The sequence below is a fragment of the Schistocerca gregaria genome, chromosome 2, assembly GCF_023897955.1.
Source record: "Schistocerca gregaria isolate iqSchGreg1 chromosome 2, iqSchGreg1.2, whole genome shotgun sequence".
NCBI lineage: Eukaryota > Metazoa > Arthropoda > Insecta > Orthoptera > Acrididae > Schistocerca > Schistocerca gregaria.
Genome location: NC_064921.1, coordinates 581,619,109 through 581,642,537, shown reverse-complemented (window position 1 = coordinate 581,642,537; position 23,429 = coordinate 581,619,109). Strand labels below are relative to the sequence as shown.

At 45.6% G+C, this 23,429-nt stretch overlaps 1 protein-coding gene and 1 long non-coding RNA gene across 5 annotated transcripts in view; one reads left to right on the top strand and one right to left on the bottom strand.

Annotated features, from left to right (window-relative positions):
- LOC126333408 (uncharacterized) overlaps positions 1-2,500 on the top strand; it is a 58,209-nt gene extending 55,709 nt beyond the window's left edge. The window contains exon 4 of the long non-coding RNA XR_007564182.1: positions 2,359-2,500. This is a non-coding gene — a long non-coding RNA (uncharacterized LOC126333408). The remainder of the gene's footprint in view (positions 1-2,358) is intronic.
- The window catches only part of LOC126333363 (tyrosine aminotransferase), a 230,545-nt gene that overhangs the window by 195,462 nt on the left and 11,654 nt on the right, over positions 1-23,429 (bottom strand). For all 4 annotated transcript variants that reach the window (XM_049996732.1, XM_049996733.1, XM_049996730.1 and 1 more), the window contains exon 2: positions 2,507-2,811. In XM_049996732.1, coding sequence (XP_049852689.1) covers positions 2,507-2,672 — 166 coding nt within the window. In that variant the 5' untranslated portion in view covers positions 2,673-2,811. The remainder of the gene's footprint in view (positions 1-2,506; positions 2,812-23,429) is intronic.

Genomic DNA, 23,429 nt, shown 5'->3' with positions numbered 1-23,429 from the left:
AGTACACAAAAAAATTAAAGATTTAAAGTTATAAGAATTTCTTTACATGACATATTCTTCAAAGATGTCATAAGCTCTCTGTTTCTCAAGAACTAAATAAAAGCAGAAAATAACAGTATCTTGTGAATGCAGTTTCGAGCGCAGAATGAGTGTAAGTTATTTTGGAAATGAAGCGCCTGAAACATCAGTTGCCGAATATTGCCAAGTATTGTGCTTCTTTCCATAATGCAGAAGGAGACACCACATACCGTTAAACTGAATGTTCATCTGTTTGAAACTCTGAAGACTTTATCATTTCCGAAATAATTCTTGACAAAGGAACGCTTTGCCCCGTTCTGTTCTTTTGCCTTGTCACCCCAGAAAATGGTGGTATGTTTCACTTTCCAATCAAGAAATAACACTCGATTTTCCGAAAAGTAATGCATTGTACTAATGCGTGTAGAAGCGTTTTACTACAGTATCGCTGATTATTGCAGCTCTTTATCCGAATCTTAATTGTCTAAAGTATCTATATTCATGAGTCATCTTTGATATTGCAGTTTCAGTGGCGTGTTACATCAACGTGTAGTCGTACAATTCCTTTGTATTCTACTATTAAAGGTGTGTCTGAAAATAACGGCTATTCGGTTAGGAAAGATCACACAAGATGCAGACAAAACATTTGTTAGAATATCTCAGATATATAGCGTTTAATTTTTCTACACAGTGACCATTATAATTTCAGTACTTTTGGTTGCATTAGACAAACCTTCTTAAGCCTGCTGCGTACTATTCAGCAGTACGGTATTTCACGAAGTCCAGAATCGAAGCCTCCTGACCTTCACTATCTTCAGAACATAAACGGGCAAGTCATTTCATGCGGTGCTAAAAGAGTGTCAGTTATCCAAAGCATGACCGGGGAGCGACGTAATTCCGAACGTTTTCCTATGATAATTGGTGCGAGAGGAAAATCGATATACTGAAGAAAATCAAAGGTTTTCGAAGCATTTGTCTCTGTTTGCGGAGTTTTCTATGTGTTCTTGGAAAAGTCACGCAGTATACAGAGATCCAGCACGGACGAACTAGTTTATCTCCTCGCCCATGAATGATCTGTGTATGCTACTCCGCAAACCTATCACTACAGACGGCGATATTTTCTGGGCACTGTGGCGTTATGTCTTTGGGGCGCGTCTGGTGGACAACTGGCAGTTGTGGAGCTAAGGAACAATTCGTTAAAAACATATTTTTTAAATATACCAATTTACAGTTATTTTAGCTAACTTACGGAGAATAAAATTGCATAAACACTAAGTGTCTAGATAGCGTCATGGAATTCTATAAATTTACGAAATATGGTTAGCAAAGAATAATTTTCAATTCTTTCCCGACGCCTTGTCCATATGGATGCCCTTGTGGGCTGCCCAGTAGCCTGCAGGGAACATTCCACGCACAAAGACTCGCATATTCGCAGAGTGACCATACTTGGCAGCCAGCAACAAGTGCGACAGCATTCTGATTGCACACGTAAAACTGATAACCACGGGAAATTGAATAAAGAAGATCCTGCACTAAGAAAATAACAAAGACTAACTTTCCCGAACGGCAGCGGAAACGACTGATAGCAATTTTCCAATTTACACACTCCCACAACCTTAGCCTCCGGACCTGTGTTGGCAATCCTAGTGTCAAGCGAAGCTGTAATAATGGTGAGTGCAAAAAATGGTTCAAATGGCTCTGAGCATTATGGGACTTAACATCTGAGGTTATCAGTCCCGTAGAACTCAGAACTACTTAAACCTAACTAACCTAAGGACGTCACACACATCAATGCCCGAAGCAGGATTCGAACCTGCGACCATTGCGGTCGCGCGGTTCCAGACTGAACCGCCTAGAACCGCTCGGCTACACCCCCGGCGCAATGGTGAGTGCACCCTTAGATTTTATGTCGGTTAAATTATGACTCTGTCAAAGTTGTGAGAGTTCTGTTACAGTTGTTAAGTGCACGACATACGAACTACTAAAATTTTCAGACGAATGCTTTTAATACATGTGTTTTTTTTCTGAACTGTTAATTATTGCAAGTTATGCTAAATCGGTGTGGTTCAAATGGCTCTGAGCACTATGGGACTTAACAGCTGTGGTCATCAGTCCCCTAGAACTTAGAACTACTTAAACCTAACGAAGGTAAGGACATCACACACATCCATGCCCGAGGCAGGATTCGAACGTGCGACCGTAGCGGTGGCGCTGTTCCAGATTGTAGCGCCTAGAACCGCTCGGTCACTCCGGCCGGCAAAGCGATGTGCTAAGCACTAATATAAACAAGTTATTATTTACACATTACACTTTTTTTATAATTTGTTGTTATTATTGTTGCAGTCCTAGGCTCGACGGTGACAGCAAGCTATGTTTCGGGGATGGAAGACAGAGCCAATGAGAAGCTTGGATCGGCGCCTGGTACACTTTTCTCCGAAGATCAACACTGTGACGTTGTAGGAACGCGGAACGTGGTAGGTGGCGAACTCACCTATGGAGAGCGCGATGAAGTGCTTGTCGGGGTTGGGCTCTATGGCGAGCTCCTCGACGATGGTGCGCAGCGGGTTGTGCGTCCTGCGGGCCACGCAGGAGGCGGGCACGCACGCCCAGCCGGCTCGCTGCGGCTGCTGCTGCTGCTGCGGCTGCTGTGGCTCCATGGCGCGCGGGCTGTGGCGGCCGGCTCTCCCGGCGGCCGCTTATATCGCGGGCAGCCGCCTCAGCCGGCAGCGGCCGGCCCAGCCCAGCCTCGCTGCGCCGCCTCCGGGCCCCGCGACGCCGTCGCAGCCACCACGAGCGCTGCCGACCACACGCGCACTTTAGCCCTTTCCTCAAGATACGAACATTTACACAGCGGCAATTAAAAGTGAAACACCGTGCAACAACTAACGTCAAATGTGCACGAAGTGGTTTATATGTTTGGATACGCACGTAATTAACATTTCAGCGCAGCCTCACTAACGAGGAGAACAAGGCAAGTGCCAGAACGCGATTTCCCAGAAACTTCGCTCAGTGAAAGAGCAGTCAAAATAAGCGATTATGTGTATCGGCTTATCCGTAGACTCGATCGTTCCTAGGGAAAAGACGATCACAGTTTTAGGCTTATTGTATGTGCCTTTCAGCTAGTAAACAGTTCAACCGAAGCCGTGGCGTAGCGTCTAGCGTCGCGGTTTCACCTGATTATTATTTCTTTTCTGTTTTTCATTTATCGACCCCTGACCGTAGAAAATTAGCAATGACTTCCTGTGTATATTGAAATAATGTAATCCTTATTCATTTATTAACTACACTAATGGTCATTAAAATTGCTACACCACGAAGATGACGTGCTACAGACGCGAAATATAACTGACAGGAACAAGTCACTGTCATATGCAAATGATTAGCTTTTCAGAGCATTCACACAAGATTGGCGCCGGCGGCGACACCTACAACCTGCTGACATGCCGAAAGTTACCAACCAATTTCTCATACACAAACAGCAGTTGACCGGCGTAGCCTGGTGAAACGTTGTTGTGATGTCTCGTGTAAAGAGGAGAAATGCGTACCATCACGTTTCCGACTTTGATTAAGGTCGGATTGTAGCCTATCGCGACTGCGGTTTATCGTATCACGACATTGCTGCTCGTGTTGGTCGAGATCCAATGACTGTTAGCAGAATATGGAATCGGTGGATTCAGGAGAGTAATACGGGACGCCGTGCTGGATCCCAACGGCCTCGTATCACTAACAGTCGAGATGACAGGCGTCATATCCGCGAGGCTGTAACGGATCGTGCAGCTACGTCTCGATCCCTGAGTCAACAGATGGGGACGTTTGCAAGACAACAACCATCGAACAGTTCCACGACGTTTGCAGCAGCATGGACTATCAGCTCGGAGACCGTGGCTGCCGTTACCCTTGACACTGCATCACAGACAGGAGCGCCTGCGATGGTGTACTCAACGACGAACCTGGGTGCACGAAAGGCAAAACGTCATTTTCTGGGATGAATCCAGGTTTTGTTTACAGCATCATGATGGTCGCATCCGTGTTTAGCGACATCGCGGTGAACGCACATTGGAAGCGTGTATTCGTCATCGCCATACTGGCGTCATCACCAAGCGTGATGGTATGGGGTGCCATTGGTTGCACGTCTCGGTCACCTCTTGTTCGCACTGACAGAACTTTGAACAGTGGACGTTACATTTCAGATGTGTTACTACCCGTGGCTCTACCCTTCATTCGACCCCTGTGAAACTCTACATTTCAGCAGGATAATGCACGACCGCATGTTGAAGGTCCTGTACGGCCCTTTCTAGATACAGAAAATGTTCGACTGCTGGCCTGGCCGGCACATTCTCCAGATCTCTCACCAACTGAAAAGTCTGGTCAACGGTGGCCGAGCAACTGGCTCGTCACAAAAACTCGAGTCACTACTCTTGATGAACTGTGGTATCGTGTTGAAGCTGCATGGGCAGCTGTACCTGTACACGCCATCCAAGCTCTGTTTGACCCAATGCCCAGGCGTATCAAGACCGTTATTACGGGCAGAGGTGGTTGTTTTGGGTTCTGATTTCTCAGGATCTATGCACCCAAATTGCGTGAAAATGTAATCACATGTCAGTTCTAGTATAATATATTTGTACAATGAATAACCGTTTATCATCTGCATTTCTTCTTGGTGTAGCAATTTTAATGACCATTAGTGTGCATGTATGATGAATGAATTGAGAAAAAAGAAACAAAAAATGAATCAAAAACTATTTGAAATTGTTTTCGTTGGAATTCCTATAGTGCATCTTGATTCATAATCCACAGCAAGCGCTAGTTTTCGGAAATACTCTCTGTTACGCGTGGTTTGGTTCGATGTTATTGCTAACGCGCCAAATCTTCAGCAAAGTTAACGACGTTTATTTCCCGAGTGAACGTCATGCCAAGAACGCCGCTGTTGCAAACCTTCATTCGTATCCTGATAATGTCGGGTAAAATTTTTACGTTTCGAATATTTCTACGACCAGTATCATCCAAGGAAATAGAGAATAAATAGAACAATAAAATACAAGAATTAAGAACTGATATAAGAATAAAATATAAGAATATGAGAATTTAAAGAGTTTGTAACTTCTGAAAATACCTTACACACTAGTAGTATATAATAAATGTATGACATTAATTATAACACCCAGTTGTAATTTACAATTAATACAACGCCAGTTGCATCTTTTAATTCGATGAGAAACGTTCGTGTAGTAACCTTCTACGGACGTGGGTAGACAAATGGAAAAAAATAATAATAAAACCAGCAATCGAGTTTAGAACACGGAACGGAAAAGTGAGAAAGACCGGGACGATAGCCACTATTCCACCATTTGGGCTGGGACTGTCACTGACTAAAGGGCACCTACATTTCATCGAAAACTTTGACGATCATCTTCTCAGAAACGGTCGAGTATCTACGGATAAGCCGGGACAAGTTTTCGTTTATTTTGGCTTCACTTCCACTGAGGGAAGTTTCTGGGAAATCGGGTTATGGCACTTGCCATGTTCTCCTCGTAAGTAGGAATAACACCATCTAAATTCTGTATACAAGAAGAGATTTTGCGGCACGTTTCTCATTTACAGATCGCGTTTGAATGTTGATTGTTTGTGACAACATCGCAACATAATATGTTCCAGAACGCTGCGCGTAAAAACGACATTTTTCTGGGGTTCATATCTCGGGTCGTATTAGTTGTAGAAAAGTAGGTTCAAGTGTTTTGGATAGCCCTTGGGTTAGGACTATTTGTATACCCAACAGAACAATCGCCTTACTTTAACTATCCTACAGTACAAGGTCAAAGTCTGGATATTACACACTTCCTCTAGATTAGGCACATGGATCAAATCGCTTGATTCTTTTTGCATTATATGTGCTCTGTGGTCCACATCAAGGGACTTACTGAGGCAGCATTTAGTTCATGGGCGGTTCCTGAGAAAACCCGAAAAACATTATTTTTGGGTAACAAAACAGACACGCGCATTCCAAGAAGGCTATTCACAGCAAATAACTGAAATTCTTACGATATATTCCTATGGTCCAGATAGCGAATAACCTTGAATATTTTCTTGGTGTCTTTATCCGTTTCCGAGATACAAAGGTTCAAAGTTACACTACTTGTAAACATAAAATACTGTGTGAGGCGAAAACATAGTTCATAAAGTGACGTATCGCGCAGAAATACGCTGTAAAGTGTCTGCTTTATTATCAGAAGGGTTTTGGAAATCTAATGTTATATTACTGCAGCACATGAAAAATTTTCCTGTACGTAAAATCCGGTCTGATATGTAAAAAATTTTCTGCGTTATTTCAATTTCACATTTGTAAACTACCATAATTTTACTGACGCACCAAGTTCTTTTCATGAGGGTAATATGCCCTGCTGTAGCAGGGAAAAGAAGGGAACCAGCCGTGAAATGCTGCGAGCAGAAAGAAGGCAGATTGCATATCAGGAGACACAGCTCATAATGCCACGCGATGAAATACTTCCTCTTGAAGATATTCATTTACGATACGAATACACAGTACGTATTAAGGATAAAGACAGATGCGATGACCAACTAGATCGTATCATTGGCGAGACAGCATTTGACGGCGAAATACGACAGAGGACCATTGAAAGACTGAAGACAGCTGAAACATCCATATACCGCTCTAACTACCACATCGTGCATTCACTGTCGCTCATGTCGACAAACCACAGACCTTGTCGCTGTTCGATAAACCAAATTTGAAGTATTATTGTGGAGAGGACAATAGGCTTGTCGTAGCAGAATATGCAGTGTGCACTAAAAGATTTTTGTGCTCGATCAGCGATACATAATTTTGCTGAGGGAGAGGAGTCTCAAGTGGTTGTGCTGCAACATGGCGCAATCTCCATGTGCAGCTTGTTCTTATGTCTTGAATTTGACGATAGAATTCAAAAATTTCGGACGAACATGAAAATGGGATGCGACTGAAGTCCTCAAGAGAACAGACATCAAAGTTCCTCGGGTCTTTAGTGGAGCCCATAATGCTGTTTTTGAAATGATGCATGTATCATTCTGAAATCACTAATTGAATAAATTATTACGAGATTAAAGCCGGACCAAGGAGTAAGCGCGTGACTTTAATAACAACACGGCTTGTCTTTACCCCTAAAAATTTAGTTCCTTACGCATTAGTAGTTACTTGTCTGTTAGATGAGATCCACACAGAATGTTTAACAGAAATTCTTGTGTGCTTGTAAACGCCATCCAGTTTGTTTGTGCAGACCAAGTACTATATAGTGTGTTATGGTATTTTTTACGAGAACGTGGTGAAAAGTAATGCCTCCGAATGTTTTATGTGTAAACTCTTAAAAATTTTAAATAAAATGAACGTTATTAACAGCCGACATATCTATTCTTCATGTCTACGTATGTGCAGACCTCTGCCTCTAGAGGGCTCCGAATTGTAGCTTGTAACACGGTGGTGTGTAAACGGCATGAGAAACAGTGTGCTGTAATCGAGTTTTGAGTTCGTCCACATGAAGAACCCTCTTTCGCAGTATGACGATGTCAGACACACAAGAGCGCTGCGACATCTGCAACAATTCGACTCAATGGATTCACTGTCATAGATCACCCTCCATACAGTCCCGACTTGATGCAATCCGATTGTCATCTGTTTCGAAAACTCAAAAAACACCTACGAGGACTTCACCTTGATAGCGACGAAGGGGTGCAAGCACAGGTAAGGTTGTGGCTCCGGCAACACAGCAAACATTCTACATTGACGGCATCAACAAAACGGTCTTTCGTCGCGAGAAATGTGTTCGTCGCCAGGATAAATATGTTGAGAAAAAAATATGTAAACATGAAGAACAAAGATGAAGAATGTTAACAATGTCTGTTTTATTTAAAAAGCCTTAAGAGTTTCACATAAAAAATTCAGAGGCATTACTTTTCAGCACGCCCTCGTATTTTCTGAAACCGTAGTCAATGATATCAGTATAGCGAATATTTCAAAAAGATACTGGATAACTTCAATATATTGTAGAGAATTCATGGAGAAACACATTAAGGATAAAAATCCACACCCGGAAACCTCGCTCATCGACATCGCAGAACAAGGAAAACATTGTCTATCGCCTGCCAGTTCGGCACCCGAGCAGCGCTTACCACCATCTTCGGTAAAGAACACGACGGCCTTCAGTCGGGTCACAAGCGCTACAATACAGAATTAAAAAAGAAAATCACCAACTAAAAAAAAATCGGAAGGTACGGAAACATAATAGAAGCTTAACATGATATGGACCATAAATTACTTACCGCTGTCTGCAAAACATATAAAAATCAGATTTGAAGAAGTCTGCATTGTTATTCGTATTAATGCTAAACGAAAACAAGCAGAACTGCAAGAGTGCCTGAAGTTCCGCAGTAAGCTTGACTTCGTCGTATCTTCCACTGACACATTTATTGGAAGATGCCCTACGTACAGAGACTGTCTTCACATGCTGCAACAACTAAGGTGCCAACTAGGTTTTCTCCTGGCTCCACCAGGGTTTCACAAACCGCACTCTTCAAATATCCTCGGAAATACAGCCCGGATTAAGTCCCCACATTTTCGATACTTCTTAGAGTTGTTGGAAAAGATATCCGGACATGGATTCCTAATTCCAATTCGCTCGTCCAAAATTTCATACAGTTCCCTCCTGTCTCGTTGTTGATCTTTCGTTGCTTGTTTTGGTAAGTAGGATGACAGAATGGTCGTACAAACTTATATTCAGACAAAATTACCATTCGTGCACTTCATTACCGTAGAAAATACTGTAAGCCAATATGTAATCACGGAGGTGCGTATGGATTATCTATGCAGTTTGTTCAAAGAATATCCTACTAATAAATCGCATTAACTACCCAGGAAAGCAAGTATTCAACAGAAGAATAAAAACAGACTGGGACGTTTCAAGTGCCTCCAGGAACTGTGACAGGAGCGTTCTTGCCCTCAGTGTAAGTGACTGAGGCTACGGGCAGTGTGAGCAACACATTTTGATTGCTGGCGACACAGTAGTGAACAGGGGAATCCCATATACTGTTGAGAAATTCAAAGAGATTTAAGGCAAAATGCCCAAACATAGGAATGAATACAAGCTTTTATTAAGTATGTGTAAGTTAACACTAATCAGCCGTAGGATACAATCACTTTAATTAAATACCCAGGACTCACGCCGAGAAGTGAAACGAAGTGAGACGAAAATAGAAAAGCAGTTGTGGAGAAGGCTATTGAAATACTTACGCTTATTGGGAGGATTCTGAGAAGTACAGCGCAGCTACGAGGAAGACTGAGTTCAAGTATTTTATAAGAACTGTATGTGAACACTGCTGAGGTAGGTGGGACATTTACCAGATCGTATTTGAGGAGGAGAGTCAGAGATGTACTGCAACAGATGTACTAATCATGATGGTGTTACGAAGAGGCTGAGAAACTTAACACAGAGGTCTTTGAAAGAAATACCAAGTCGGTTTAAGTTTAGAGAAGCACTTTTCGAGAAAAAATCTGCTGCCTCCTTTCACGAAGGGGCAAAGAATAAGCTAGATACTGTTTACGGCTTGTGGAGAAAAAGGCCCGTCGACAATGCGTAAGACGAAGCTCTGGCTTGAGATGGACAAGGGCGGGAAAAGAAATTGGCCGTGTCTTTCTAAAAGAAACCATCTCGGCATTGGTCTTAAGCTTTCCCTCTGAATACTAGTTCAGCACCTTATCTACTGCATCGCCTCCGCTGATTTTAGCGCTTTTGTGGAGATTTCAGGTATTAGCGCCGAAGTCCTGTTTTAGATCTTCAACCTCTCCACAGTGTATTACTGTGTGAAAGCAAGGAGTATTGTTGACACTGCTCTGTCTGTCGAACGGGAACTTCAAGCCCGGCGCTCGCATTGGTCCACCCGAGTGTAAGCGGTTACTTACAGCGTCTGGTATAACATCATCCTTCGTGTCACATTCACGAGTGGAACGGGAGAATGAGGAACAAATAACGGTAAGCAGTATCCTCCCCTAAGCATTCCGCAGATCTGTAGATTTATTTATTTATCCAAGGCCCCAGAAAACACTGAAACACGATTTAATGCTGAAACTACAATCTAATATTAATGGCACAGAGAATTCCACACCTCGTGCGTCCAGCGTTTACCAGCCAGAACGTCACGGTCATTCGCTACAAACAAGTCTCCCATATCACAAAGGTTCCCAAAAGATTACTCCAAACCAAAAAGTGTTCAGAGTGCTGCATGACCCACAGTCACAAATCTCATTATCGTTGATAGCCTTCTTCTAGCATTAGTCTTGCACCTTCTCACCTCTGTTCTCAATCTGTTGAGGGTCTTCCGAGTCCAGTATTGGTGATGGTACCTGATAGAAGCATGTCTTATGCCGTCCATAATTTTCCAGGGGACTTTGTTTTCCACAACTCACTTCGGTGGGCTCTGCTGAAGTTGGAATTGGTGCTGTTGTAAGGAAGTAACTTTTTCTGTGTTTCACTCGTGATGGATAAGCATGACTTCCAAACAATGGCTGCTTTGAATATGTTTCTTGCTTCTTCTTTTCACTCTCTGCTGCTCCCTGTTTTCTTGCATGTGGTGGTGCTACTCTCTTGAGTGGAAAGATCTTACTGACTCTTGCTGATCTTAGGCACCCCGTGACTACGCGGCCTGTCCCATCAACTTGATTGGCACGTGCAGAGTTACTCCAGAATGTAGAGGTGTGCGAGAACACTGGACTGCTCCTCATGTTGTGTTTGTCAGTTTGCGGGCTAGATTGTTCCTGGTGCATACCTTCTGTCTGGTGTCTATACAATGCTGTTTGCAAGTTAAGGCATGATGCTGTTTTAATCCTATGCGTCAGGGGTGAACACAGATTTTGAGTCCTTTCTTCTTGCCTACATATTGCGTAGATGTAATGACATATATTAATTTCTTTCGGACTGCTTTTCAAATTGTTGTGATCGTAGCAGATAGCAAGTTCTTCGAGAACAGATGTTAGCTTGTATTCTGATTCTTCCGATGTCTTTCGTTGGGCAGCGACAGCTTGTCATCTGCATAGATGAAGGCTCCGCTTCCAGTGGTGAGTGGCTGATCATCAGTATACATGTTGTATAATATCGGCGTAGCAGACTCCCTTAGCACAGGCCATTTTTCTGCATTCTCCATCGACTCTTTTTGTCATTTAGAGTGACAAAAAACCGTCTGTTCTGCGGCAGACTCTGAATACACTGGTCAGTCGGTAGTCCTTACTTGTTGTATACACCTTCTTCATTACTTTTTTATGATTCTTGGCAACAAGCAGCAGTAAGATCGATAAAGGAAACCTGGGTAATCTGTATTCTTTAATACCCTTCCTCGACGTGTTGGATTAAATTAAGAAAACGTAGATGTAATATGGCTCTAAGATAGGGGCTTGGCTGCGTTGGAAGCAGAAGTATTAATTTATTATTTGTATTTTTCTGTTACCAGTCTCATTTTTTTATTTTACGTTTAATTTAACACATGCTTTTCGAACATGTTTTGTTCATCATTAAGCGTTTGTGCATACTGATGTTACTTAAAGATAAAATGTTTTAGCCTAAACTAACCTAGAATTGTTTTGTTCTGCGAGGGCAGTGGGTGGCCAGAAATAGATGTCCAGTGCTGTCTTCCACTGGTGTGAAGCTGTGCCTCGTTGTTGTGGTTGATACCACAGCGATTTTGGCTTCATACGGTTCCAAAACTTAGCCAGAAATGCTGCAATTACGGCAGTAGAGTCCTCTAGAAGACTGCTTGTTGTCATATTTTGCTATACGTGGATTCCTACAGCAACAAATGACTGTCTATCGGGTCTACATTTTTTAATGCCACGCTCTGTTTAAAGTCTTTCGCTCCTGTTCACCTTTGATTTCTCATTTTTGTTCTGTAACGCTCTCGACCGCTGAAGCTGAGAGTACAGACAGAAGCAGCTTCCCGCTTGAGTCCCCTAGAGGGCCTCAGTTACCTTACTGCTGCGGCTGCCAACTACACTGGCAACACCGCCAAAGCCGGTTCTCCTCTCAAAATCAAAATAATACTCGCTGTCTCAGTGTCGCAATATATCACTTGTATTTTTTTTAAATACAGATGACGCTCTGTTCGAAGGGGTGGGTGCGTATACTGAAAGTGGAAGAAAGCATTTTATAACCATTGTTTCACCAATTGGAGCTAACAACGTAAATTTTGCGAACACCAGACTTTGAGTCGAAGTTCTGTGGTAAATCCCAATTGCTTCCGAAGTGTGTGCGAGGGCATGCGATATTGTTGAAGCTCATCTGCCCATTAGACGGGAACGTTAAGCTCGGTGCGCCAATTTGATCTACTCGCGAGTAACAGGCTAAGTGCCGGCATCGGGTCCAACACATATCTTTTCCTCTTGCATTATCCTCATCACGACAAACAAGGCGCTAGGCTCTACACAAATCCTCCACAGTCATCGATTACATTCGGTTACCCCGCGTGACACTCATGCACACCAAGCAGCGCACCGTAGCAGGGCACGAGGCCCACGGGAAGGAGGCGAAACAGTTACTAACGTTCGTTTGTAGAGCTGACAGTTGTCATACAACGTAAAACAGTAGTATACATGGTAAAATAATGAGTGTAGCGTGCACAAGGTTAATGACGCTTTTCAGTCACAAATACTCGAAGATTGCTGGACTCGGTCATTTTTATGCACGCTATGATGTAATTATTGAACGAATTATTTTTGTCAGTTGTATGATTTTCTGTTTCTTGGGCAAAAATTAAATGCCTAAAGTACTCTGTAACTTTTCTGAATTTCGTTCTAAAAATATCAGCACATACAGTTATATGTCTGTCTCAGTTGTAAGTCGCTTCCAATACATTTGGCAATATAACAGCAAAAAAATTATACGCTCTTGTAATGTCATAAAACCCGATAAAAAAGTCTGTGTCGAGACAAGTTTTGGAACGCTTCTCTTCACCGAATATTGCTTAGAATGACTTATACATTCTGTTGTGCCGTTAATGTAGACTTTTGGCTTTAGCTGAGAATGTACATCGATGCCAGCCGGTGTGGCCGAGCGGTTCTAGCCGCTTCAGTCTGTAATCGCGCGACCGCTACGGTCGCAGGTTCGAATCCTGCCTCGGGCATGGATGTGTGTGATGTCTTTAGGTTAGTTAGGTTTACGTAGTTCTAAGTTCTAGGGGACTGATGTCCTCAGATGTTAAGTCCCATAGCGCTCAGAGCCATTTGAACCATTTTTTGTACACTGCTGACCATTAAAATTTCTCTCGTGGTCGTGCGGTAGCGTTCTCGCTTCCCACGCCCGGGTTCCCGGGTTCGATTCCCGGCGGGGTCAGGGATTTTCTCTGCCTCGTGATGGCTGGGTGTTGTGTGATGTCCTTAGGTTAGTTAGGTTTCAGTAGTTCTAAGATCTAGGGGACTGATGACCATAGATGTTAAGTCCCATGGTGCTCAGAGGCATTTGAACCATTTTTTAAAATTGCAACACCAAGAATTATAGAAAATTTAACATACTTTGCGTATACAGTCTAGTAAGAAGATTATGCGATAGAATTTGGAAGGGATGTGAGGATGTACAGTGTGCGAAATACACGAGTAGCGTTCAATAAGTAATACAACACATCTTTTTTTTTTATGAAAGCAGATTAAGGTTATTCAGGGCTCCCATACACCATATTATTCTCCGTTCTGTTGACTACAAAACCCTATTTTACACCATAATCTCCATTCACTGAGGCGGTCTTACGCCACCTTACTGGGATAAGCTGTATGACCATGTAGTACAGCTCTACTGCTCGTCGTTGAAACCAACGTCTTGCTGTATCAATAACTTCCCCATCATCCACATACTACTTAGCGATTTATGGAAGATGCGAGACCCGATGAGAAAGAACAGTCTGATTAAGTTTTGTATGCTCCCCTCGGGCCCAGGGACTTGTGTGAATCATTGCGTTGTCATGGAGAAGGAGAAGTTCGTTGGCGTTTTCGTGGCGACGAGCATATTGCAGAAGTCACAGTTGTGAGCGGCCTGCCGGTACAAGGAAGATAAGACAGTTTTACGCGACCTTGTCGCGATAATGAGAGATGCTTCGCCCAACGACTCACAGTGCTTTTGTTCACTGCCCGGTCTCCGTAGACATTCTGCAAGCGCCTATGAATAACTGCGATACTTTGGTTTTCCGCCCAAAGAAACTTGATGACAGCTCTTTGCTTGGAACGCATCTCCGTCACTGAGGCCATGTTGAAGGCTACGTATAACGTCGCAACCTATCGGAACTTCATGAAACTATAGGGGTTGAAGCGGGAATATTCCACGATGTTCCACAACAAATCAGCATTTTTTCAGAAAAAAATGTTTTGCCCTACTTATGAAGGCCCCTTGTAGAACATGGAGCTGCCAGCTCAAAAAAATGGTTCAAATGGCTCTGAGCACTATGGGACTCAACTGCTGTGGTCATCAGTCCCCTAGAACTTAGAACTACTTAAACCTAACTAACCTAAGGACATCACACACATCCATGCCCGAGGCAGGATTCGAACCTGCGACCGTAGCTGTCTCACGGTTCCGAACTGCGCGCCTAGAACCGCGAGACCACCGCGGCCGCTGCCAGCTCAAGCAGCAAGAATGGGCCTCATGCAACTGGGCATCGACTCGAGGAGCTTGAATGACAGGTATGACTATTTTATTCCGTGCTGCTTCAATTATAGACTAGAGTTCAACGAACATAATGGCTGGCGAGTGGTGCCTTGTCACTTTCTCAGGAACCCATCGTTACATGTTTCCAGTGGGTCAGAGAAATGGAGGATTTCATGGGCAGAACAACATTGTAACACCCTCTGCAACTCAACTGATTCAGGTAAGCATAGCATGGATAACAAGCGGTCTTGCGTTGTCTTGTTGAAAAATGGTGTCGTGGACTCCTTGAAGGTAGGGCACAGTCACTGACCTTAACACTTCAGACATGTAATAGCTGTTATCGAAATTACCGGCTTTGCACATCAGAGGTGATGGTGTTGTTTACACTGTGGCACCTCCTGACATCACATCAAGCGTTGGGCCAACATGACGATGAAACATGCACTCTGGCAGCAATCGTTCTCCTCGGAGCCACCACACGAGAATACGTCATCGTGATATTGTACGCAGGAACAGGATTCAGTAGAAAAGACGAGTTGGTGCCACTCCTGTGTCCGGTTTGTTGTTGGCCGTACCACAGTCGACGCACAGTTTTTGCTGCTGCGTCAGGGGAAGCTTCAAGAATGGTCGCCGTGCAGATTATGCTTCATGTTCCAGATGTCGTCGCACTGTCATTGTGGTACTTCTCTTGCTGTAAGGAAGCCCTTCAAGTCTGATTCAAGAAGCGTGATATGACGTGGCAGTACAATATTGCACGGCCAAGCGATCAATGTAACTAACCTCTCCAGCGCTACTTATATGGACCCTTCGAGATGCAGCCTGGTGTTGAACATGGTCCTCTTGAAACCAGTGATACCCTGTTCAAGCAGGTCTTGGGATGCCAACCAAAGCATACAGCAATATCCCAGTGCAATGAACTGCAGTCTCAACGGGCCACGATCCTGTTGCTGTCGGTTTCTGACACATGAGGCATACGTTAGAGAAGGCGTAATACGATCTTCGCACAAACAACCGACATGCAAATCCGAATTCTGATGAGAAATCCGCTGTCTTCTCTTTCCTTACGTACTGAATGCTTGTGGCATTACTCCTATGGACTTAGAGCAATTGTGTTGAAATCCTAATCATTTGCATATTCAAAGATGCGTGAGCAGTATACTTCATGCCAGTTTGGCGTTTGTTGCATGACGACATCACGGTGTTGCAGTTTTAAAGTCCAGCACTGTGCAGCTAAATGATGATACGTAATCTTGAGAATCTAATACAAGTACTATGCAATACTTGAAAATACAATGACAGAAAAGTAGTAGCTACACGGATGAGTTACACATTATGTAGCGGCGGTAAATTAGATATACATACACTAGTGGCAAATGAAAATAATAATATCTTGAAGGCATGGTTCTCCATGAATTGCAGATTGTATACGATCGCAGTCACGACATCACATACCTACAGACAGATTCCTAAGAACAAATTTTCAACGTCTTGTATAGCATAGCCTAACTCAGCTGTCGTATGGTCGTGCACATGGGCACCCGTAGAAGCGTTGGGCTTAATCCTGGAAGATATGTTCTATATTTCTCCGATCTGTTCTCGCAACTGGTCGCGGGATTTTGGCAGTAATGCAGACACCCTCCCATCATCTTCCACACTTGTCCCATAGGAACAAGTCTGGTGCTCGTGGTGACAAGCTGAGTTGTTGTACGTCTTGGAGTATGCGTTGGGTAACGGTAGAAGAGTGTACATGGGCACCGTCGTTCTTGAGGAAGGCATGTCCCTGACACTGCAACAGAATTGAATCGATGTTGCTCCGGATGTATCCGGCACATTTTAATGTTCCCCAACAAACATCATAGCTTTCAGGTGTATGATCACTGCAGGCTGTTGCTTTCCACACCGAAATCGGTCCTCATTGTGGCCGCCTGCTGCTCTCCGGTTGTAGGAGCTCTCGTTCTCTTCGCCGCTTTCCAACGACCACGCTGACGTCGAAGCAGAATCTGCTACAATTTATGAACAGAGCTTCGCGCCTTCATGCCTCCAGTCTGGTCTTCCACCATAGCATATGTGGTGAACTGTGCTGAAATGAAGGACTCTTGATCGAAGCCCGAATTCCAGCTTACGGTTCGTGATGGTCCTAAACGAAACTCCCAATGCATCATCAGCTCTAACTAGTGATGCCGTAGTTGTGCAGTACGCTACGGTTGTTCATCGCCACGAATCTGTATGCGGTTGCCACACGGAACCAGGGCGATGTGCATATCTACCTGCATTCGACAATCGGCACCAGCACTAACGCACAGCTTAGAATTCACGTCCAGCGTGATCGTCAGTCCTTTTGAGTATCCGTAAATTTGATTTTCCTAAAATGCTCGTGAAGTCCTTTCTGGCGTGTCTATAACATTTTTAGAAACAATATGAGTACAGTCAGATTAAAACCTAACACCTGCCACAACGGAATGGTTCCTGTGGTATCGATAGTTCCGATGCCTCAGCGTAGGTTGGCACTACGAAAGCGGAAGATCTTGGCCGACCACAGCGCCCTCTAGCCGAAGCTGTGCAGCTCTACGAGCGCCGCTCGACTATCGCCCAGTTCATGAAGAGAAGACGGCCGAGAATCATCGCTTTAGCTTCACTTGCCATTGAGACTTTCTTATCTGGACTGGCTGCACACCTAGGTGCTCATTTGTACAAAACGTATTCAGTTGTATATGGTCATACACCAGTACAAACCCTCTTTCACTTTACTTACGGTACCGGCGTGCTTTACCTCACCTGCTCCTACTCGTTAATACACTCCTGGAAATGGAAAAAAGAACACATTGACACCGGTGTGTCAGACCCACCATACTTGCTCCGGACACTGCGAGAGGGCTGTACAAGCAATAATCACACGCACGGCACAGCGGACACACCAGGAACCGCGGTGTTGGCCGTCGAATGGCGCTAGCTGCGCAGCATTTGTGCACCGCCGCCGTCAGTGTCAGCCAGTTTGCCGTGGCATACGGAGCTCCATCGCAATCTTTAACACTGGTAGCATGCCGCAACAGCGTGGACGTGAACCGTATGTGCAGTTGACGGACTTTGAGCGAGGGCGTACAGTGGGCATGCGGGAGGCCGGGTTGACGTACCGCCGAATTGCTCAACACGTGGGGCGTGAGGTCTCCACAGTACATCGATGTTGTCGCCAGTGGTCGGCGGAAGGTGCACGTGCCCGTCGACCTGGGACCGGACCGCAGCGACGCACGGATGCACGCCAAGACCGTAGGATCCTACGCAGTGCCGTAGGGGACCGCACCGCCACTTCCCACCAACTTAGGGAGACTGTTGCTCCTGGGGTATCGGCGATGACCATTCGCAACCGTCTCCATGAAGCTGGGCTACGGTCCCGCACACCGTTAGGCCGTCTTCCGCTCACGCCCCAACATCGTGCAGCCCGCCTCCAGTGGTGTCGGGACAGGCGTGAATGGAGGGACGAATGGAGACGTGTCGTCTTCAGCGATGAGAGTCGCTTCTGCCTTGGTGCCAATGATGGTGGTATGCGTGTTTGGCGCCGTGCAGGTGAGCGCCACAATCAGGACTGCATACGACCGAGGCACACAGGGCCAACACGCGGCATCATGGTGTGGGGATCGATCTCCTACACTGGCCGAACACCTCTGGTGATCGTCGAGGGGACAATGAATAGTGCACGGTACATCCAAACCGTTATCGAACCCATCGTTCTACCATTCCTAGACCGGCAAGGGAACTTGCTGTTCCAACAGGACAATGCACGTCCGCATGTATCCCGTGCCACCCAACGTGCTCTAGAAGGTGTAAGTCAACTACCCTGGCCAGCAAGATCTCCGGATCTGTCCCCCATTGAGCATGTTTGGGACTGGATGAAGCGTCGTCTCACGCGGTCTGCACGTCCAGCTCGAACACTGGTCCAACTGAGGCGCCAGGTGGAGATGGCATGGCAAGCCGTTCCACAGGTCTACATCCAGCATCTCTACGATCGTCTCCATGGGAGAATAGCAGCCTGCATTGCTGCGAAAGGTGGATATACACTGTACTAGTGCCGACATTGTGCATGCTCTGTTGCCTGTGTCTATGTGCCTGTGGTTCTTTCAGTGTGATCATGTGATGTATCTGACCCCAGGAATGTGTCAATAAAGTTTCCCCTTCCTGGGACAATGAATTCACGGTGTTCTTATTTCAATTTCCAGGAGTGTACATTTATTCTACTGAGAGATGTGACCATCAATTCCTGTTTCGTGGAAGCGGACAGCCGCTGATGGATCCACAGCCGCACCTACTCTTGACCGTCTTCATCCGACTAAGACTGACGTCCACACTTGTCTTACTTCAGTTCGCCAAAGACGTGAAAATCGCACTATGAAAGATCTGACCTGAATGGAGTATTTTGAGAATTGCCCACTAAATAATTGAAGCGTAGGCTTCGTCCAATTGGCAGTGCGAGGGGGTGGGACGTCATCTTGAAAAAGGATTATTGTCTCTGACAGCGTTCCGACAGCCCGAGGACTAGCGGCAAAGCCAGCAATGGAAACATCCCATATCTCCCCCGCCAAAGAAATGCAAAGCTGTTCACACAATTTGCAGCAATATCGTGATGAGCTTCTTTTTCGACTGCAAGGGCCCTCTGCTCGTAGAGTTCTTTAAGGGTGCGCTATGCAGACACTTTGCAGAAAATGCGTCGCGCAGTACAATCCGACCTTTATCAAAGTGGGAAACGTGATGGTACGCGTTTCTCCTCCTTACACGAGGCATCACAACAACTTTTCATCAGGCAATGCCGGTCAACTGCTGTTTGTGCATGAGAAATCGGTTGGAAACTTTCCTCATTTCAGCACGTTGAAGGTGCCGCCATCGGCGCCAACCTTGTGTGAATGCTCTGAAAAGCTAATCATTTGCATATCACAGCATCTTCTTCCTGTCGGTTAAATTTCGCGTCTGTAGCACGTCATATTCGTGGTGTATCAATTTTAATGACCAGTAGTGTATAAAGGGTTTCAATGGGAAGGACGCGAAAAAGAGTGCAGCCGTTGTCGTAATGATGAAACGAAGCGATTTATCTCACGTCCAAAGGAGAATGATCAGTGGCTTTCGGACCAAGGATGGGAGCATTTCCAAAACAGCTAAATTTGTAATCTGTTCGTGTGCCGCCATGGCGTGGCAAGACGGCGCCAACCAAAACTGACGTCGAGGCAGCTGTGGCGCATCGCGGGCCATAACTTACAGGAGTGAACGACGGCTGCGAAGATGTGCTCGGACTAACAGATTGCAAATGTTGAGCAACTGACCGCCCTGATGAACCAAAGGGCTACCAACAATGTCTCCTCAACGACCGTTCCCCAACGTTGCTCCGTATGGACCTCCGCAAGAGACACCTGGTCCGTGCACCGCTGCTGGCTGCCAGTGATCGGCGACGAAGGACACTCCAGTACCGCAACTGGACGTTCTCTGTGAGGCGACAGGTGGTCTTCGCAGATGAATCAATTCTCTCGCTCCAGCGGACTGAAAGCCATCATCCTGCGACAATATATGGAAGGGTCCAGATCGGAGGAGGGAGCGTTACAGTCTGGGGAATGTTTTCATGGCATTCTCCGAGTGTTATCGCCATTCTGGAAGGCACAGCGGATCAACACAAGTATGCATCTATCCTCGGGGACCACGTACACCCCCACATGCAGTTCGTTTTTCCTCAGTACGATGTCATCTACTAGCAGGACAATGCAACGTGTCACACAGCTCGCAGTGCACTTGCGTGGTTCGAAGTGCACCTGGATAAGTTTACCGTACTCCCCTAACTTCCAAACTCTGCGGATTTAAGCCCAATCGAGAATGTATGGGACCATATCGACTGGGCAGTTCTCTCTGTGGATCCTCAACCGAGAAACCTAGCGCAGCTGGCAGGAGCACTAGAGTCAGCATGGCGCCACAGTTCTGTCGGTACCTTCCGCAACCTCAAATAACTCTCTTCCTGTACGACTCGCACCTGTCCACGCTGCAAAAGTTGGTTTTCAGCTTTTTGACTTGTGGTCACATCAATGTGACAGGACAGTGCAATTGGGGGTAAGGAATCAAATGAACTGCAATTCCTCTATAACGATCCCCCCCCCCTCATGAACCATGGACCTTGCCGTTGGTGAGGAGGCTTGCGTGCCTCAGCGATACAGATGGCCGTACCGTAGGTGCAACCACAACGGAGGGGTATCTGTTGAGAGGCCAGACAAACGTGTGGTTCCTGAAGAGGGGCAGCAGCCTTTTCAGTAGTTGCAGGGGCAATAGTCTGGATGATTGACTGATCTGCCCTTGTAACACTAACCAAAACGGCCTTGATGTGCTGGCACTGCGAACGGCTGAAAGCAAGGGGAAACTACAGCGTATTTTCTCCCGAGGGCATGCAGCTTTATTGTATGATTAAATGATGATGGCGTCCTCTTGGGTAAAATATTCCGGAGGTAAAATAGTCCCCCATTCGGATCTCCGGGCGGGGACTACTCAAGAGGACGTCGTTATCAGGAGAAAGGAAACTGGCTTTCTACGGATCGGAGGGTGGAATGTCAGATCCCTTAATCGGGCAGATAGGTTAGAAAATTTAGAAAGGGAAATGGACAGGTTAAAGTTAGATATAGTGGGAATTAGTGAAGTTTGGTGGCAGGAGGAACAAGACTTCTGATCAGGTGACGACAGGGTTATAAGCACAAAATCAAATAGGGGTTATGCAGGAGTAGGTTTAATAATGAATAGGAAAATTGGAATCGGGTAAGCTACTACAAACAGCATAGTGGACGCATTATTGTGGCCAAGATAGTTACGAAGCCCACACCTACTACAGTAGTACAAGTTTATATGCCAAGTAGCTCTGCAGATGATGAAGAAATTGATGAAATGTATGATGAGATAAAAGAAATTATTCAGATAGTGAATGGAGACGAAAATTTAATAATCATGGGTGACTGGAATTCGTCAGTAGGAAAAGGGAGAGAAGGAAACATAGTAGGTGAATATGGATTGGGGCTAAGAAATGAAAGAGGAAGCCGCCTGGTAGAGTTTTGCACAAAGCATAACTTAATCATAGCTAATACTTGGTTCAAGAATCATAAAAGAAGGTTCTATGCGTGGAAGAATCCTGGAGATACTAAAAGGTATCAGATAGATTACATAATGGTAAGACAGAGATTTAGGAATCAAGTTTTAAATTGTAAGACATTTCCAGGGGCAGATGTGGAATCTGACCACAATCTATTGGTTATGAACTGTAGATTAAAACTGTAGAAACTACAAAAAGGTGCTAAATTAAGGAGATGGGACCTGTATAGACTGAAAGAACCAGAGGTTGTAGAGTGTTTCAGGGAGAGCATAAGGGAACAATTGACAGGAATGGGGGAAAGAAATACAGTAGAAGAAGAATGGGTAGCTTTGAGGGATGAAGTATTGAAGGCAGCAGACGATCAAGAAGGTAAAAAGACGAGGGCTAATAGAAATCCTTGGGTAACAGAAGAAATATTGAATTTAATTGATGAAAGGAGAAAATATGAAAACGCAGTAAACGAAGCAGGCAAAAAGGAATACAAACGTCTCAAAAATGAGATCGACAGGAAGGGCAAAATGGCTAAGCAGCGATGGCTCGAGGACAAATGTAAGGATGTAGAGGCTTATCTCACTAGGGGTAAGATAGAAACTGCCTACAGGAAAATTAAATAGACCTTTGGAGAGAAGAGAACCACTTGTATGAATATGAAAAGCTCAGATGGAAACCCAGTTCTAAGCAAAGAAGTATATAGGGGGTCTATACAAGGGCGATGTACACTCCTGGAAATGGAAAACAGAACACATTGACACCGGTGTGTCAGACCCACCATACTTGCTCCGGACACTTCGAGAGGGCTGTACAAGCAATGATCACACGCACGGCACAGCGGACACACCAGGAACCACTGTGTTGGCCGTCGAATGGCGCTAGCTGCGCAGCATTTGTGCAGTCTTTAACACTGGTAGCATGCCGCGACAGCGTGTACGTGAACCGTATGTACAGTTGATGGACTTTGAGCGAGGGCGTATAGTGGGCATGCGGGAGGCCGGGTGGACGTACCGCCGTATTGCTCAACACGTGGGGCGTGAGGTCTCCATAGTACATCGATGTTGTCGCCAGTGGTCGGCGGAAGGTGCACGTGCCCGTCGACCTGGGACCGGACCGCAGCGACGCACGGATGCCCGCCAAGACCGTAGGATCCTACGCAGTGCCGTAGGGGACCGCACCGCCACTTCCCACCAACTTAGGGAGACTGTTGCTCCTGGGGTATCGGCGATGACCATTCGCAACCGTCTCCATGAAGCTGGGCTACGGTCCCGCACACCGTTAGGCCGTCCTCCGCTCACGCCCCAACATCGTGCAGCCCGCCTCCAGTGGTGTCGCGACAGGCGTGAATGGAGGGACGAATGGAGACGTGTCTTCTTCAGCGATGAGAGTCGCTTCTGCCTTGGTGCCAATGATGGTCGTATGCGTGTTTGGCGCCGTGCAGGTGAGCGCCACAATCAGGACTGCATACGACCGAGGCACACAGGGCCAACACCCGGCATCATGGTGTGGGGAGCGATCTCCTACACTGGCCGTACACCTCTGGTGATCGTCGAGGGGACACTGAATAGTGCACGGTACATCCAAACCGTCATAGAACCCATCGTTCTACCATTCCTAGACCGGCAAGGGAACTTCCTGTTCCAACAAGACAATGCACGTCCGCA